The sequence below is a fragment of the Macaca nemestrina genome, chromosome 2 (assembly GCF_043159975.1).
Source record: "Macaca nemestrina isolate mMacNem1 chromosome 2, mMacNem.hap1, whole genome shotgun sequence".
In the NCBI taxonomy this organism is placed as follows: domain Eukaryota; kingdom Metazoa; phylum Chordata; class Mammalia; order Primates; family Cercopithecidae; genus Macaca; species Macaca nemestrina.
In genome coordinates this window covers 58,672,361-58,689,876 of record NC_092126.1, presented here as the reverse complement: position 1 = coordinate 58,689,876, position 17,516 = coordinate 58,672,361, and the positions used below count along the sequence as shown (strand labels likewise).

The 17,516-nt window shown below is 38.8% G+C and overlaps 1 protein-coding gene across 3 annotated transcripts in view; it reads right to left on the bottom strand.

Annotated features, from left to right (window-relative positions):
• Window positions 1-17,516, bottom strand: part of LOC105488600 (guanine monophosphate synthase) — a 73,291-nt gene that overhangs the window by 22,548 nt on the left and 33,227 nt on the right. For all 3 annotated transcript variants that reach the window (XM_071091127.1, XM_071091126.1, XM_071091128.1), the window contains exons 4-8: window positions 11,633-11,730; window positions 8,692-8,795; window positions 4,096-4,289; window positions 3,701-3,866; window positions 373-524 (exon numbers count right to left, since the gene is read on the bottom strand). In XM_071091127.1, coding sequence (XP_070947228.1) covers window positions 373-524; window positions 3,701-3,866; window positions 4,096-4,289; window positions 8,692-8,795; window positions 11,633-11,730 — 714 coding nt within the window. The remainder of the gene's footprint in view (window positions 1-372; window positions 525-3,700; window positions 3,867-4,095; window positions 4,290-8,691; window positions 8,796-11,632; window positions 11,731-17,516) is intronic.

Genomic DNA, 17,516 nt, shown 5'->3' with positions numbered 1-17,516 from the left:
CTCTACTAAAAGTACAAAAGTTAGCTGGGCATGATGGTGCACACCTGTAGTCCCAGCTACTCAGGAGGCTGAGGCAGGAGAATCATCACTTGAACCCAGGAGGAAGAGGTTGCAGTGAGCCGAGATTGTGCCACTGCACTCCAGCCCAGCCTGGTGACACATCGAGACTCCGTCTCATAAAACAAACAAACAAACAAACATAAAACAGTTTCTACTGGTCAATATAATGACAATATACAGTAAAACTCTCAGCCACATAAGAAAAAGGAAAAAATTAGCAAATTTGGTTATTTGATATAGTGACAAGGAAAAACAAATACAAAGATTCACATCAAAAACAGTACATGTTGAGGATATTAAAAACAAAGGTACCTTAACAAAAGTATCCCCAATGATTTTTCTTTTCTCTTCAGGACTTGTGGTCATATTTAACGTTTTGCTAATTCTTTTCCGTGGGGTTCTATCTTCATCTGATATTGGTAGGGTTGTTGTTCCATTGTAGAAAGAATGAGCAGCATTTATCACTAGAGGAAAGGGGAGAAGCATTTGAAATTGGTATAACATGTTTTTTTAATCAAAAATAACAAGTCAAACTACAGAAAGAAAAGTTTATTTCTTTTCCAGGCTAAAGAACAGTCCATGGTTCCTTTGATCTCCCCTAAATCTGCCTACAAATTTCAATAAACTATCAATGTTCAAGAATTACTGGCCAGGCCTGATGGCTCACACCTGTAATCCCAGCACTTTGGGAGGCCGAGGCAGGCAGATCACGAGCTCAGGAGATCGAGACCATCCTGGCTAACATGGTGAAATCCCATCTCTACTAAAAATACAAAAAAGTTAGCCAGGTGTGGTGGCGGGCACCTGTAGTCCCAGCTACTGGGAAGGCTGAGGCAGGAGAATGGCGTGAACCCAGGAGGCGGAGCTTGCAGTGAGCCGAGATCGTGCCACCGCAATCCAGCCTGGGCGACAGAGCGAGACTCCATCTCAAAAAAATAAATAAATAAATAAATAATTTAAAAAAAAAAAAAAAAAAAAACTATCAATACATCCTGAGTAAAAGAATTCAGATACAGGCACTCATTAAATGTTGTTTCTGTGAGAATCTCCTGGCATTTAGATCTAGGGCCATGACATCACAAATTATGCTGATTAGGACTGGCACGGTGGCTCACGCCTGTAATACCAACACTTTGGGAGGTCAAGTTGGGTGGATCACTTGAGGTCACGAATGTGAGACCAGCCTGGCCAAAATGGCAAAACCACATCTCTATTAAAAACACAAAAATTAGCTGGGTGTAGTAGCACATGTCTGTAATCCCAGCTACTCGGAGGCTGAGGCAAGAGAATTGGTTAAACCTCGGAGGCAGAGGTTGCAGTGAGCCGAAGTCGTGCCACTGCATTCTGGCATGGGCAACAGAACAAGACTCCACAAAAAAAAAATAAAATTATGCCGATTATTTTCCCTCTGTTCAGTGCTTCATCAGAGCAACAAGCAAACGCCACAGCAAGAAGCATAGCCCCAAAGGAATCAAAAGCACTGGTTCCTAAACAGAATCAAAGTCGTTTGGAATCACACACTAGTGTCTTGTAAAACTGATATTTATGAACACACGTTTAACAATCCTTGGCTTTTTATTTAACGACAGGAAACTAAAAACTGACTAAGATCTCTATTTGCTAATAAAACTTAGCTACTGGAGGCCTTCACTGTAAGATGACAGGGCAGCTTGCTATTTCATTGTGGAAAACCCAGTGAATTTGTAGGTCTTTCCTGAACCTGGTCAACTATCCAGAGAAGACGTATCTACTCTCCTGCCTATTGGCATTCTGGCAGTTGAACAGAAGAAGTGGTAGCAAAAGGGAGTTGCCATTCAGGATAGAGACTTTTACTTCATCCTGTTCTTAATGTAGAGTCTTACCTCCACCCTCAACTATGCCTGGTATTAGTAGGCTCAAGTCCAGAACCTCTCTTGTTTAGCCTTTCTAGAGAATATATCCACAATGTTCTGATGGGGAAGGAGAGTGCAGTTTGCTCCTGTGCTAAGGAAAAGGATCTGCTTCTCAGATATTTAATCCATTTTAGGCTAACCCACAGACCAATGACCCAAAAAGAACCCAATGATTCAAATTCCTGAGCCTCCTCAGAAGTCTACAGCACAAATCAGCTTGCTTTTTGTTGGCTTCCTTCCCACCCCACCCCAAGGTTGTGAATTCCTTCATTCTGCTATGTCAGTTACCAGGGACAGATCCAAGTTTTACAATTTGAAGGCCTCCTTCAAGAAACAGAACAAATAAGATATTAAAAATCTTAAGTTATACTGGGATGGCTACCAAGTACTTAACTATACACAGAAATAATTGCAAATCACATATATACCTCTAAACCCATACTAAGCACATCCCCAGCTCATCTTTGTCTTAGCCTGATCTCAAAATGCCCACGGCCATTCCAGCACCACCTAACAGAGAACAAGTTAAGAGTTGAAAGAAAATAAACAACTACAAATTATCAAAATATCTTACTTGCAAATTTGACAAAAACATATGACCATGTGAAGATACCATTGGGGACCTTCCCAGGATGCTGGGAGAGACCTCCCTAGCTTAAACAGAGAAAATCCACCTCTACCCATCTGCTTTCTACTTCCCAACATTTTATTGAAAGCATCTGTCTGCTATCATCTTCTCTATCCCTCATCCTTATGGTATTACACTGTTTTGTGCTTTTACTGTTATTTTAGAGAAGTTTCAAAGAAATAGATTCATATTCACATCATGCTTACCTACAAGTCTTCATTTTATTCAGACTTTTGGTATCAATTCCAATTAATTCAATAATATGTACAATAACTTGTATCATTAAACTACTGACCTCATTTCATTATAACTATCAATTGCACCTTGTTTTTAAAAAGTATAAAAGGTATCTACAAAAGTAAATGTTATTAAGGACTAAGAAATTTATTAGTGGCCCTTTAAAAAAAAAAAAAGTAACTATAGAATCTTCACCTCTCCCACAATAAGCTTTCCTGTTTGCAAAATAATCTGTATATCCACACCTGAGGAGGGTTTGGGTAGCCTCGTGCTATATAAATATCATGAAATAGAGTGGGAAAAGATAATTTCTTTTTCTTTTTTTTGAGATGGAATTTCGCTCTTGTTGCCCAGGCTGGAGTGCAGCAGCGTGATCTCTGCTCACTGCAACCTCCAGCTCCCAGGTTCCAGAGATTCTCCTGCCTCAGTCTCTCGAGTAGCTGGGATCACAGGCGCCCACCACCAAGCCTGGCTAATTCCTTGTATTTTTAGTAGAGATGGGGTTTCATCATGTTGGCCAGGCTGGTCTCAAACTCCTGACCTCAGGTGAGCCACCCACCTTGATCTCCCTAAGTGCTGGGATTACAGGCGTGAGCCACCGCGCCTGGCCAGGAAAAGATAATTTTAATAGCGAATGACTAGAAGAGAACTGAACAGTAGCTGGAAAATGTTAACTTATCAATCTATGTATAAAATTAGCAGAATCAATAGTTTAAAAATTTATACTGAGACCTCTCTTACACCAGAGTAATTGTAAAAATGAAAAGCATTTTCAACCTTGGCATACTGAGAAAACTGTAATTGTGCTCACTTAAACCGTAAGACTAGATTTGATTACACAAGTCCTAACATGTAAGTTAACTTTTCTGGGGTTCTTCAATACCTTTGACCTGAATTCCAAGCTTTTTGAGGGCCTCTTCAACAGACTGGCTTTCTCGTTTTCTCATAAAGCCATTATCAATGTGTACAGCAATGACTTGATCTTGGTTCAAAGCACGATTTAGCAAAGCTGTACAAACTGTTGAGTCTACTCCACCACTGAGTAAAACCTACGGGGTAAAATGAAAAATCAAACTAAGCAAAACAAGCAAAAAAGAAAATAAACACTATCAGCTTAAATCGTTACCTAAAAGTGCTATTTATATCAAAGATATGTATGGTGACTGGAAAAACACTCTAAAATTATAGAACATTTAAGGGCTGTGTTGAGGACTCTAGCTCCTGGATTCCACCATTATTGATATAAATTTGTAGACTTCTAGATAATAAATTGCTTACCAAAACTTTTGACGTGCCTACTCTCTCTTTGATCTCTCGAATGCACTCAAGTTCTCTGTTCTGCACCGTGAAGGTTCCACTGCACCCAGCTATATCATAAAGGAAATTCTTCAGTATTACTTTTCCATTTTCTGTAAGGCCAACTTCAGGGTGGAACTGTGCTCCATATAATTTTTTAGATTCATTTGCTATACCTTTATAGAGAAAATAGTCACAAATTAAAATTTTTTCATGCTGAAAAGACTCAAGCAATAACCACAATTAATTTCTCACAATCTCTGCCTCTATGGTTTAAATTTTTTTTTTTTTTTGAGACAGAGTCTCACTATGTCACCCAGGCTGGAGTGCAATGGCATGATCTCGGCTCACTGCAACCTCCGCCTCCTGGGTTCAAACAATTCTCATGCCGCAGGCTCCCAAGCAGCTGGCATTACAGATGTGTGCCACCACACCCAGCTAATTTTTTGTATTTCTAGTACAGATGGGGTTTCAATATGTTGGCCAGGTGGCCTCGAACTCCTGGCCTCAAGTGATCCACCTGCCTCAGCCTCCCAAATGCTAGGATTACAGGCATGAGCCACTGCTCCCAGCCAATTTTATTTTATTTTATTTTATTTTATTTGTTTTTTTCTTTTGTTTTGTTTTGTTTTGAGACGGAGTCTCACTCTGTCGCCCAGGGTGTAGTACAGTGGTGCGATCTCGGCTCACTGCCACCTCTGCCTCCCACGTCCAAGCGATTCTTCTGCCTCAGTCTCCCGAGTAGCTGGGACTACAGGTGCCTGCCACCACGCTCAGCTAATTTTTTAAATATTTTTAGTAGAGACGGAGTTTCACCATATTGGCCAGGCTGGTCTTGATCTCCTGACCTTGTGATCCGTCTCGGCCACCCAAAGGGCTGGGATTACAGGCGTGAGCCACCGAGCCTGGCCTATTTTATTTTTTAGGCAGGGTATTTACTGCTCTGTCACCCAGGCTGGAGTGCAGTGGCGTAATCATAGCTCACTATAGTCTCGATCTCCTGGGCTCAAGTGATCCTTTCACCTCAGCCTCTTAAGTAGCTGGAATGACAGGTGCGTGCCACCACACTCAGCTAATTTCTAAATATTTTGAAGAGATGGGGTTTTATCCTGTTGCCTTGCTGAACTCCTGGGCTCAAGGAATCCTCCTGCCTTGGCCTCCCAAAGTGCTGGGATTATGGGTGTGGGCCACTGCACACAGCCTTCTTCCTCTATAAATGTTAAAACTGATATGTCTCACTGGATTTTTAGCTATAGGAAAAATAAATACAGAACAAAGACAAAAACTACATTGCTGTAACCTTTCTTTATAAAGGTCTTTCTTGACACAGCAATTAATGGGCTAGAGGATGGTACATTAAGTCCCACACAGAGATTATTTAACAGTATTCTCACCTCTCCACCCAAGTTACTTCAGTTGCCTTGTCTATCTAGTGCATTGATAATTCAGTTTTGGTTCTCATGTTGCACATGGCTTTCATATGCATTGTACAGCTACCAAGTTCTCATATTAAAAGAATCTCATATATCAGACTTGTCAGAATATACTGTTTCTTTCTTGACTACTATTAACCACAAATATATATTCACCTACTTGACTAATGTGTTTCCAGCAAATATTACCTACGGGGCAATAGATGTTAGGCTAGGTATTTTACATGTGCATGTGTTACCCCTATTTTATGGCTCTGAGATATCGAGAAACTTGTATGAATTCTCAGGTAATTAAGTAACTAAATCAGGCCTGACAGGCTCCCTAACTCATACTCACTCTACTATACCACAGTACTTCACACCTTATTTGGCTCTCAGGATACCACTCTCTTGGTTTACTTATTTTACTGTCTATTCCTTCTGAATCTCCTTTGCTGGTTCCTCTCCATCTTGCCCATCTCTATACATGGAAGTTACTCAGTCCTCAGCCCTTAAATCTCTTTTCTAAACATTGAGAGATCTCACACTCTCATCACCTTAAAATTCTGTCTGTATGCCGGTAGACTCCCAAATTTATACCTCCAGTCCAGTTTTCTCCTCTGAAGTCCAGGCTCACATATACAACTGCCTACTCAGCACCTTTGTTTTGATGTTTAATACAGCACCTTGAATTTAATATTGCAAACTCAAACTCCTGAGGTCTTTCCAATCAGGTAATAGAAACATTTTCCTTTTGGTTCCTCAGGCCAAAAAACTTGGGAGTTAAAACTTGATTCTACTTTTTCTTCCTCACTCCATATTCAATCTAACAGCAAATCTTGTGTCTCTCCCTTCAAAACAGTGGAATCCAATCACTCCTAACAACGTCTACCTCTATTACCCTAGTCCTGTCAACTTCCACCTCTGTCAACCTGGTCCTAACAACTTCCTCTTCTACTGTTATAAAAAAAACCGGGTTCTTTTCCCATAACCAGGAAAAGTTAGGCACGCAGACACTTTGAAAGGTAAGAAGTAATGGAATTTATTGAGAAAAAAGGAAAAATCTCTCAGCAAAGTGGAAGGCTTCCTGTTAACAGGCCCCCATCTCACAGATTGAATCCCAGGTCACCACACAGGAACAGGAAAGGCCAGGCTCCTCCCTCCTGCAAAGGGTGAGAACTTCCTGTGGCTCCACCCTGTTCTCCCAGTAGGCAGGCTGGTGAGAGATTCTCCAGGTACCCTCCCCTTTTATCTTCCTCCTGCATCTATCACTACTATCTTGATCCTGACAACACTGTCTCTCTCCTCGTTACTACAATAAATTCCTAGCTCGTCTTCTTGCTTCTCTTTCACCCTGTATCTTTTCTCCTCATCACAGCTTAATCCTGAAATTAGATCACATCTCTCCTTCATTTAAAACCCCACCTCACTATGAGTAAAGCCAAAGTATAGGAGTGGCCAAAAGGTCCTGTGTTCTGGCATCCAACTACTTCTCTAACTTCACCTTCTTTCACTCTCCCCGTCATGCTTACTCTGCTCCAACCACGTGGATTCCTTGCTGCTCCTCAAATATGGTACCCACCCAGGATCTCTACTGCTGTTTCCTCTTTCCCCAAATATCCAAAAAGGTTAGCACTTATTTTCTTCGTGTCCAGTGTCATCTTATAGGAATGCCTTCCCTGAATAGCCTATAAAATTGCAACAACCCTAATCATCCATATTCCAGAATACCCTCTTCCCCCTTAGTTTTTCAATGTAAACACTATCTGACTCTGACATATTCTGTATTTCTTTATTGTTTACTTTCCTTTTTTTCCAGTGTTAAACAAGAATTTTTGCTATATTGGTTTTAGGTTTTGTTTTCTTTTTAAGAGAGGGGGTCTTGCTCTGTTGCCCAGGATGGAGTGTAGGGGTGCAACCACAGCTCAACACAGCCGTGATCTCTTAGGATCAAATGATTCTTCTACCTCAGCCTCCTGAGTAGCTAGGACTGCAAATGTGCATCACTACACCTGGTTAATTTTTTTTAAATTATTTTTATGTAGAGATGGAGTCTCACTATGGTGCCCAGGCTGGTTTCGAACTCCTAGCCTCAAGCTATCCACCTTCCACAGTCTCTCAAAGTGCTGAGTCACAGACTCTCAAGTGAGAGTCACCACACCTGGCCTGTTTTATTCATTGCTAAATCCTTGACACCTAGAACTGTGCACGACACATAATAAGTACTCAAATGTTTGTTGGATGAATAAAAATACACAAGCCTATCTACCACTGTTGATCTTTTTTTTATGAAGTAAAACCATTCTTGAGCATTCCTATGCTAATGTCTGTTAAGTAACTGCAGGCAGTTTACTAAATTCAGCATATCCATGACAAATCTTTTTTTCAACTTATTATTTAGCTGTGGCATCTCAAACAGAACTTTATTGATAAACCCACCTTTTTCTTTCACTGACTTCCAGGACTATTAGTGACCATTTACATTATTCAAGTAAGCAAGTCAAAACCCCAAACAGCCAGAAAGTCAATTTCCCTTCCTCAAAAAAGTAGAGAACAAAATGGTTTAAGAGCATGGGTCAGCAAACTTTCTGCAAAGGACTAGAGAGTAAATAGTTTAGGCTCTGTGCAGCATATACAGTCCCTGTATTTTATTATAACCCTTTAACAATGTAAAAACATTCTTAGCTCCTGGACATTAAAAAAGGGCAAAAGACGAGATTTGACCCACAAGTCACAGTTTGCCAACCCTGGTTCAGGGAAATCTCTTGAGTACTTATTTGGGTGCTATGGGCTATGTATACCTAAGAAAGGAATAAAAGACAAGTAACTCTGAATATAGTATAGTAGGAAGAGAGCAAGTTCTCAAATTTTTCCTGAGTCATAAAAGTATAGTGTTTTATGTTTGAGAAGCTTATATTAGGATGAACATTTTTCAAAGTATTTCAAAGCAAACCAGTAAACCAGTAAGTGAGAGATTTCTGGATAATCCTCTTATTATTAAATTCCCTTCATAACAGTTAATCCTACATTCATTATTATCTTTTAAAAAAGAGAAGAAAAATCAGAAGAAAAAGGAAAAATCAAAGAGTACCTCATACAGAAGCATATGCTTACTCTTCAGATAAAGTTTTTAAAATGAACTCTGCAAAACTTTTAGAATTTTCACCTGCTACTATGTTTCCAGAACGTGCCACAACCTTGAATCCATCAGCTACTTTGTCTACACTATCTCCATGTGTAAGCAAAACAACTTCTTCCTTCTGAAGGCCCCTAAACATACAAAAAATAAAACACACAAATATCTTAATTAAAAACATGATTCCTGGGTTCTTTTGTTTTAGAAACACAAGCTTGCCATACATGATTAGAAAAACAGAAAAAAGTGACAATGGAATACTGCTAGCATTCAAATATTGTGCCCATTACAAATAAAGCCAATAAAAAAACGATAAATCTTAAAAAAGGCAATCCATAAAAACTGGAAGGAAACTAGAACAAATAAATATATGTAGTTGGTAGTATAACCAGACACCCAGGAATAATTTTAAGAGAGTATAGAACAATAATTTCAATATTATATATCTGTTGAGATTTATGTTAAGAACAGAGGTATTTCAAAGATCTTAACACTTCATTCGGTAGTCTTATGTAAGTAGTAATAGGACTCAGTACTAAAACTATTATCCTGTAACTGTAAGTACAGTATAGATACAGGCACATGGTAGGTTAAAACAAATAATATAATTAGCAATCAACATTTTCAGCTTAAGAGTAAGGAGATGGCCGGGCGCGGTGGCTCAAGCCTGTAATCCCAGCACTTTGGGAGGCCGAGATGGGCGGATCACCAGGTCAGGAGATGGAGACAATCCTGGCTGACACGGTGAAACCCCGTCTCTACTAAAAAATACAAAAAAACTAGCCGGGCGAGGTGGCGGGCACCTGTAGTCCCAGCTACTCGGGAGGCTGAGGCAGGAGAATGGCGTGAACCCGGGAGGCGGAGCTTGCAGTGAGCCTAGATCACGCCACTGCACTCCAGCCTGGGCGGCAGAGCGAGACTCTGTCTCAAAAAAAAAAAAAAAAAAAAAAGAGTAAGGAGATACAAAATCAAAAGAGTTAGGTAAAACTCCAATAATCTTTCATATTAACTGGAAATAAGTATACACTAATGATTCTGTTTTCTAATTCTAAAAGACTAGGTACTGCCCAACTCTGTTATCTGGAAGTCCTAGAAACAATTACAACCCAGTACCAATGTGGACCTCTAGTGCCAAACAAATTAATGATACTTAGTTAAGAAAGTGTTACTTAAGAGATTTAAGTAACATTAATCAAATGTAACATGTAGACTTTCTCTGGACCCTGATTCAAACAAATCAATCATAAAAATATACTGTTTACGTTATGGAAAATAATGTAAGAACTCAATATTAAATAATATTAAGGCATGGCCAGGTGTGCTGGCTCATGCCTGTAATCCCAGCACTTTGGGAGCCTGAGGCAGATCACCTGAGGTCAGGAGTTCAAGACCAGCCTGGCCAATATGGTGAAACTCAGTCCCTACTAAAAATACAAAAAAATTCGCCTATAATCCCAGCTACTCAGGAGACTGAGGTGGGAGAATCACTTGAACCTGGGAGGTGGAGGTTTCAGTGAGCCGAGATCATGCCACTGCACTCCAGCCTGGGCATGCGACAGAGCAAGACTCCATCTCAAAAAAAAAAATTAAATTAAATTACAAAATAAATAATAAACATTAAGGAATAAAAATGTAAATTAAAAATAAAGCAAGAAGATAAAGTACATTAATGCCAAAAAGATATTTTGGGGTTTGTTGTTGTCATCATTGTTTAGGAATAGTATAGGTTGTGATAGAGTCTCAGAATTTTAGAACTAGAAAGACAGAAAAATGTCAAATCTTAACCAAATCTTTGTTTAAAGCTTCTTCTGGTATATCACAAACAAGATTCCTGAAATGGTTCTCAAGATTAGTCACATGAAATAAGGATGAGTGTATGTGTCAACACCTCTCCATTATGAAGCTGAACAAGAACTGGCTTTCAAACTCATTTTGGCAATAACTTCAGTTTAAAAAATTATTCTGAGCAACCTTGGCTTTTTTATTAATCTTCCTTTGAAAAATAGTAATCTTGGCCGGGCGCGGTGGCTCAAGCCTGTAATCCCAGCACTTTGGGAGGCCGAGGCGGGTGGATCACGAGGTCAGGAGATCGAGACTATCCTGGCTAACATGGTGAAACCCCGTCTCTACTAAAAATACAAAAAAAAACTAGCCGGGCGTGGTGGCGGGCGCCTGTAGTCCCAGCTACTTGGGAGGCTGAGGCGGGAGAATGGCGTGAACCCGGGAGGCGGAGCTTGCAGTGAGCCGAGATCACACCACTGCACTCCAGCCTGGGAGACACAGCGAGACTCCGTCTCAAAAAAAAAAAAAAAAAAAAAAAGAAAAATAGTAATCTTCGGCAGGGCACGGTGGCTCATGCCTGTAATCCCAGCACTCTGGGAGGCCAAGGTGGACGGATCACGAGGTCTAGGAGTTTGAGACCAGCCTGGCCAATATGATGACACCCTGTCTCCACTAAAAATACAAAAATTAGCCGGGTGTGGTGGCTCACACCTGTAGTCCCAGCTACTCGGGAGGCTGAGGCAGAAGAATCGCTTGAACCCAAGAGGCGCAGGTTGCAGTGAGCTGAGATGGTGGCACTGCACTCCAGCCCGGGTGGCAGAGCAAGACTCCATCTCAAAAACAAAACAAAAAAAAAAAAGAAAAAGAAAAATAATAATCTTTAAAAACAGATCAAAGAGTGAAAAGGGAAAATACAAATGTTGGTATCACTATATATGATTCCAAATAGGGTTCCACAACTGCACAGGTGTTTTCAAATTTCTTAAATACCTTCCTTACTCCCTATTAACATCACCACCATCCCATGTTGTCTTGACACTCAACTGGAAGGCAAACGTGACAATTACACTTGTGGTCACTACTATACCCTTAATTTTGTTTATGAATTATAGAATCTCCAATTGTGAAAAATAACAGTATCAACTTTAAATTAATTACTATTGTTCTTATTCATCTAAAAATGTAATACCTGAATAATGAACATGTATTATCCACACTAATGTTGAAAACTCCATCTTCTCTAACACTTTTTTTGTGCACAGTACCTCCAAATACCTTATTCATCATCTGTTCAAAGAAAAAAATTAATGTTAATAGAAACAAAAGAAAAATACCCATTTTGTTACACTGATTTAATAATTTATATTATTTCTTTTCAGAACACCTGATATATCTGTATCCCCAAAATAAAAGGAGTTTAATAAATGTAGATCATTTGGTATTGTTATATATAACTATACAGTTATTAACAGGCATTGTTATAAAACAAAATTGGATTCAAAATTTGACCTGCGGTTAAGTTTTGTTAAACACTGGCAGATTTTCCACTTAGTGTACTTTAATGAATTCATCTGCTTAAAAATAGATATCTTAATTACTTACATCTGAGTTTGATTTAAAAGCATTTTAAAAGGTATTCTGAGTTTGGAAAAAGCTACAGCAAACAACAAGAACCTTGTACCAGAACAAGAATTAGACAATAAATTTCTCCAAGCTATTTAAATCTTTGGCTCCAAAGGAACAGTCTGAAAGCCTGCCGAAGGCTGCGCTGTAAAGATGCGAGAAGCAGGAAAATCTGGCCTTTCAGTTAAGCTCATCTGTTCAAGTCCCATAGGTTTATAGACTGATTTCAAATGGTCTCTTCAATTCAGCACCTCCTCTGTTAATCAATCTTCTTTTCTTATTTATCATTTACATGTCCCAAACTTCCCACCTCAGATAAATATACACAAGATTTTTGCAAACATTAAATCTGCAGTGATATAAACACTCCCACTCATCTTAGTGTATCTGTTCCACAACAGGTATCAGAAGATATCTGCCTTAATCATGTGTAATGCAGGTTGACCCAGCCCCTGACAGAAAATAAGACAGACTTAAATAAATGTTCATTCTTGTAACTCAGAGTAGCATATTCTTCAAAACCATTACCAAACAGTGCCCTCTACATTCTCCTTTTAGGTATTCACAATATACTGTCCCACAATAAAGGTTTGTGTTCGCTCCAGCAGGAAAGGACACCTGCTAGCACTTGTTTAACACAGTATTTGTCAAACTAAAGACTCAGAAACAAAACTCTTTACTGTAGCACATTAACTAACATGCAGTTTAAGAAACATTGCTACGATCTAATCAGTTCCCTTGACTCTAGTCTTGCCCATCTTCCAGCAATGTTCTAGAGACCTACCAATGTTAGCTACTACAGTATAAAGATGATTCTATTAGTCTATGATTAAATTCTTCATTAGCGCTCTAGCATCTACAGCAAGGGTTGGTAAACTTTCTGTAAAGGGCCAGAGAAAAATATTAGCCTCTGCAGGCCCTACTGTGTCTGTACCAACTATTCAGTTCTTGCCACTGTAGCTCAAAAGCATCCATACTTATAAAGAAATGGGTGTGACTATTCCAATAAAACCTTATTTATGGACACAGACTTGAATTTTATTTTCACACATCACAAAATATAATTTTTTTCAATTTCCCAATCATTTAACAATGTAAAAAAATCATTCTTTGCTTGCAGGTCATGCAAAAACAGGGGGTAGGCCAGATTTGGTCTATAGGCCATAGTTTACTGACGCCTGGTCTACAGGATAAAATCCAAGTTCCTTATATTAAACACAAGACTTCCTTACCTGACCCTTGTCTAATTTTTCATTTCACCTTCCCCCTCATTTTCTACTCCAGTCCATTCGAACTAGAGTGATTATCAAAACAGACTATGTTCTCTCCTCCCTGTCTTCAGGTCTCTTTACAGCCCAAGGGCCCTACCTAGCAAAGTATATGGCCAGTATGGATTCCTGATAAACCCCGAGGTTCTAACTGCCTCAAGGAATCCCATATAGTACTCCAGGTCCACCATCCAATCAGATCAGCTCCTCTTATCTTTCTTATATATCAAAGTTTTCTAAGTTTTAGAATGAGAAGGGAGAAAGGGAAGGAAATTCTGCCCAATAAAAATAATTTGACAAAATCTTGTGAGAGTATATAAAAAGCCAAGTGAAACCATAAAGAGTGAAGAGACAAGTCACAATCCAGAAGGTATCTGCAATAATATACAGTTGGGAAAAGTTTAGTATCCAGAATATATAAAGGCTCCCACAACACAATAACAAAGACAATTTGATATAAAAATGAACAAGTATGGCCGGGCGCGGTGGCTCAAGCCTGTAATCCCAGCACTTTGGGAGGCCGAGACGGGCGGATCACGAGGTCAGGAGATCGAGACCATCCTGGCGAACACGGTGAAACCCCGTCTCTACTAAAGAAACACAAAAAACTAGCCGGGCGAGGTGGCGGGCGCCTGTAGTCCCAGCTACTCTGGAGGCTGAGGCCGGAGAATGGCGTGAACCCGGGAGGCGGAGCTTGCAGTGAGCTGAGATCCGGCCACTGCACTCCAGCCTGGGCTACAGAGCGAGACTCCGTCTCAAAACAAAAACAAAAACAAAAACAAAAACAAAAACAAAAACAAAAAAAAAAGAACAAGTATCTATAGTAAAGCAGACACAAATGGCAAATAAACATACGAATCTTACAATAACAAGGAAAATTAACTTTGAGACTACAATGTGACCCCCATTTAATACCTTTGCAGATAAGAAAATACAAAAAGAAATCTAATCATGTCAAGGGTTGGCAGGGATATAGAGCAGAAGATGTTTTTATATATTGTTGTGGGAACATACATTGAGGGAAAAAATTATCATTTACCTAGTGACACTGAAAATGTACATTATGACCCAGCATTCCTACTGCCAGTTACCCTGGAGAAAATTTTGTGTATGTATAACACCAGAAAACAAGTACAAAAACATTCATGGCAATATTGTCTAAATAGAAAAAAACTAGAAAGCTAACAGTATGAACACTGGAATGTAAAAGTAACATGCTATATTCAAACAAATTCAATAGTGAAAATGAATAATTTACAGTAAAATGTACTAACATGAACGAATCTCAAAACCAAAGTTGAAAATAATACATGTAGTATGACTTCACTTATATATAGGTCAATAGACAAAACAAATATATTATTTAGGAATACAAACATATGTATAAAACTATAAAAAAGAAAGGGAATGAATAATAAAATTCAGGAAAGTTGGTCGCCACTGATAGGAAGAGAAGAATGTGAATGGAGACATACAAAGAAAGTTTCAAAAGCTCTACCGATATTCTGTTTTTTTATGCTGGGGGGTGTAAATCAGTAAGAGATATAAAAGGGAGCAGTATAGATATTTTTCTTCTAAAGCAAAGAATCACGAGGAAGCAATTAGAAAGACTCTGTCAGGAGAGTCCAGTTAATGGGAAAAGATGGTATATAAGACACTGAAATTGCTCAAATTTCAGAATGTCATGGGGGGCAAAGGTACACACTTAGGTCCTAAAATTACCCAACCTAGTCACTAAGTGGCAGCCCTTTACAAACAATACATTAGCTAGACAGCATCATCTATATCCTTATTTTATGGAAGGACAAATTCTGCCCAAATAACCAAGATCGGCATATCCCATTATCTTACTACAAAAGTTCAGATGATAATAAAGGCAAAAATTGTTACGCATTTAACATCAGCAGGCCTGGCTTTGGCTGTAAGATATCCTATCGAATGACAGAACAATTTGGCCTTATAATTATATCAGGAAACTGACATAATAGGGAAACACTAAGCCATTATCTCTTAAATTAAAGGAGCATTTTTCAGACATATTTCACTCTAAGTAGGCCCTAAAAATATATCTTGTGAGATTCTTCCTTAGGAGAAGTTACAATGCCTCTCAATATACTAACAACCATTTAATATAATTATAAGTTGTGCTATATGATTAACATTGAGTACTCTGACAAAGAAAATCAGTAAATTATATAAATATATGACACCCTGGGACCAAAAAAAAAGAAGCCAGCCAATATCCAACATTCAACTCAATCAGGGTACAGGCTCTTCTAAGACTACTAGATGGAAAAATCTTTTTGCCAAGTCAAATTCATAATCACTTTTCAAAGAACACTGAAAGGGAAAAAGAGGCTTTTACTATAAAATGCAAAATTGTACACCTACTTTGGAACACAGTTTTGGCAATTTCTTACAAAACTAAACATACTCTTAAAAAACGATTTAGTAATCATTCTCCTTAGAATTTACTGAAAAAGACGAACATTGATGTCCACACAAAAACCTGTACATGGATGTTCACAGCAGCTTTATTCATAATTACCGAAACTTGGAAGTCACCAAGATGTTAGTAGATGAGTAAGTAAACTGTCACTTACGGAATGAGTAAGTGAGTGAATGAACTGTGATACATCCATACAAAGGAATATTATTCAGTGCTAAAAAGAAATTAGCTACCCAGACTGAAAAGACATGGAAGAACTTTAAATGCACATTACTAAGTGAAAGAAGCCAATCTGAAAAGGCTACATACTGTATGATTCCAACTATATGACATTCTGAAAAAGGCAAAACTATAAAGATGATAAAAAAAATTTGAGTGGTTGCCAGGAGTTGGGGGATGAATAGGTAAAGGATTAGGCAGTCAAAATACTATGCATACTACTACAATGGTAGATACATGTCATTACACATTTGTCCAAAACAATAGAATGTACAAAAATCAAGAATGAACCCTAATGTAAACTAAAGACTTTGGGAATAATGATGTGTTGATGTAGGTTCATCAGTTATATCAAATGTAACACTGGTGTGGGATACTGATAATGGGAGAAGCTATGCATGTGTAGCGGTTGGAGGTATTTAAGATATTTCTGTACCTTAATTTTGCTGTGAATGTAAAACCACTCTAAAAACAAAGTATTTGGAAAAAAAAAGAAAGAAAAGAAGACGAGTACCTTATCTCAAGATCTCAGTAAGTCCCTACTTATTCTTACTTTTTTTTTTTTTTTTTTTTTGAGGAGTTTCGCTCTTGTCATTCAGGCTGGAGTGCAATGGCATGATCTCCGCACACCGCAACCTCCACCTCCCGGGTTTAAGCGATTCTCCTGACTCAGCCTCCCAAGGAGCTGGGATTACAGGCATGTGCCACCACGCCCAGCTAATTTTGTATTTTTAGTAGAGACGGGGGTTTCCCCATGTTGGTCAGGCTGGTCTCAAACTCCTGACCAGGTGATCTGCCCACCTCAGCCTCCCAAAGTGCTAGGATTACAGGCGTCAGCCACCACGCCTGGCCTATTCTTACTTTCGATATAAAACCAAGGTACATATACTTATTAATTAATGTTACAGTGGAGACACCTGACAGATACCATCTTGATCAAATAATCCAAGTTAACATCACCCGTCATGCCACAAATCCACACCGTGTGCCGCCTGATAAGATGCTCTGAGAAGCACAGCACAAATTCTGTGATACTCCTGACAAAAGTTCATAACCTGAATCTAACAATGAGGAATCATCACAGACACCAAAGTTGGGAAATGTTCTACAAAATAACTAACACATACTTTTTAAAAATACTTTCATGGTCATGAAAGAGAAGGAAACACTGAGGAACTGTTTCAGACTGAAAGAGTCTAAAGAAACAACAACTAAAAACAATACATAGTCCTGACTGATCTGTGGCCTATAAGGGATATTAATGAGACAAACTGAAATGTGAAGGAGTCTGTGGATTAGATTCTAACAATAAGTCAATGTTAACTTTTCTGATCTGGATAGTTGTACTGTGGTTAGGCAGTGAGAGTGTCCTAATATTTAGGAAATATAAGTAACAGGGCATCACGTGTGCAACTTTCAAACGGTTCAAAAATGTCAACAACTGGAGTATTAGATAAAGGTATACAGGAGCTCTGTGTACTATTTCTGAAAATTTTATGTAAATTTGCATGTCC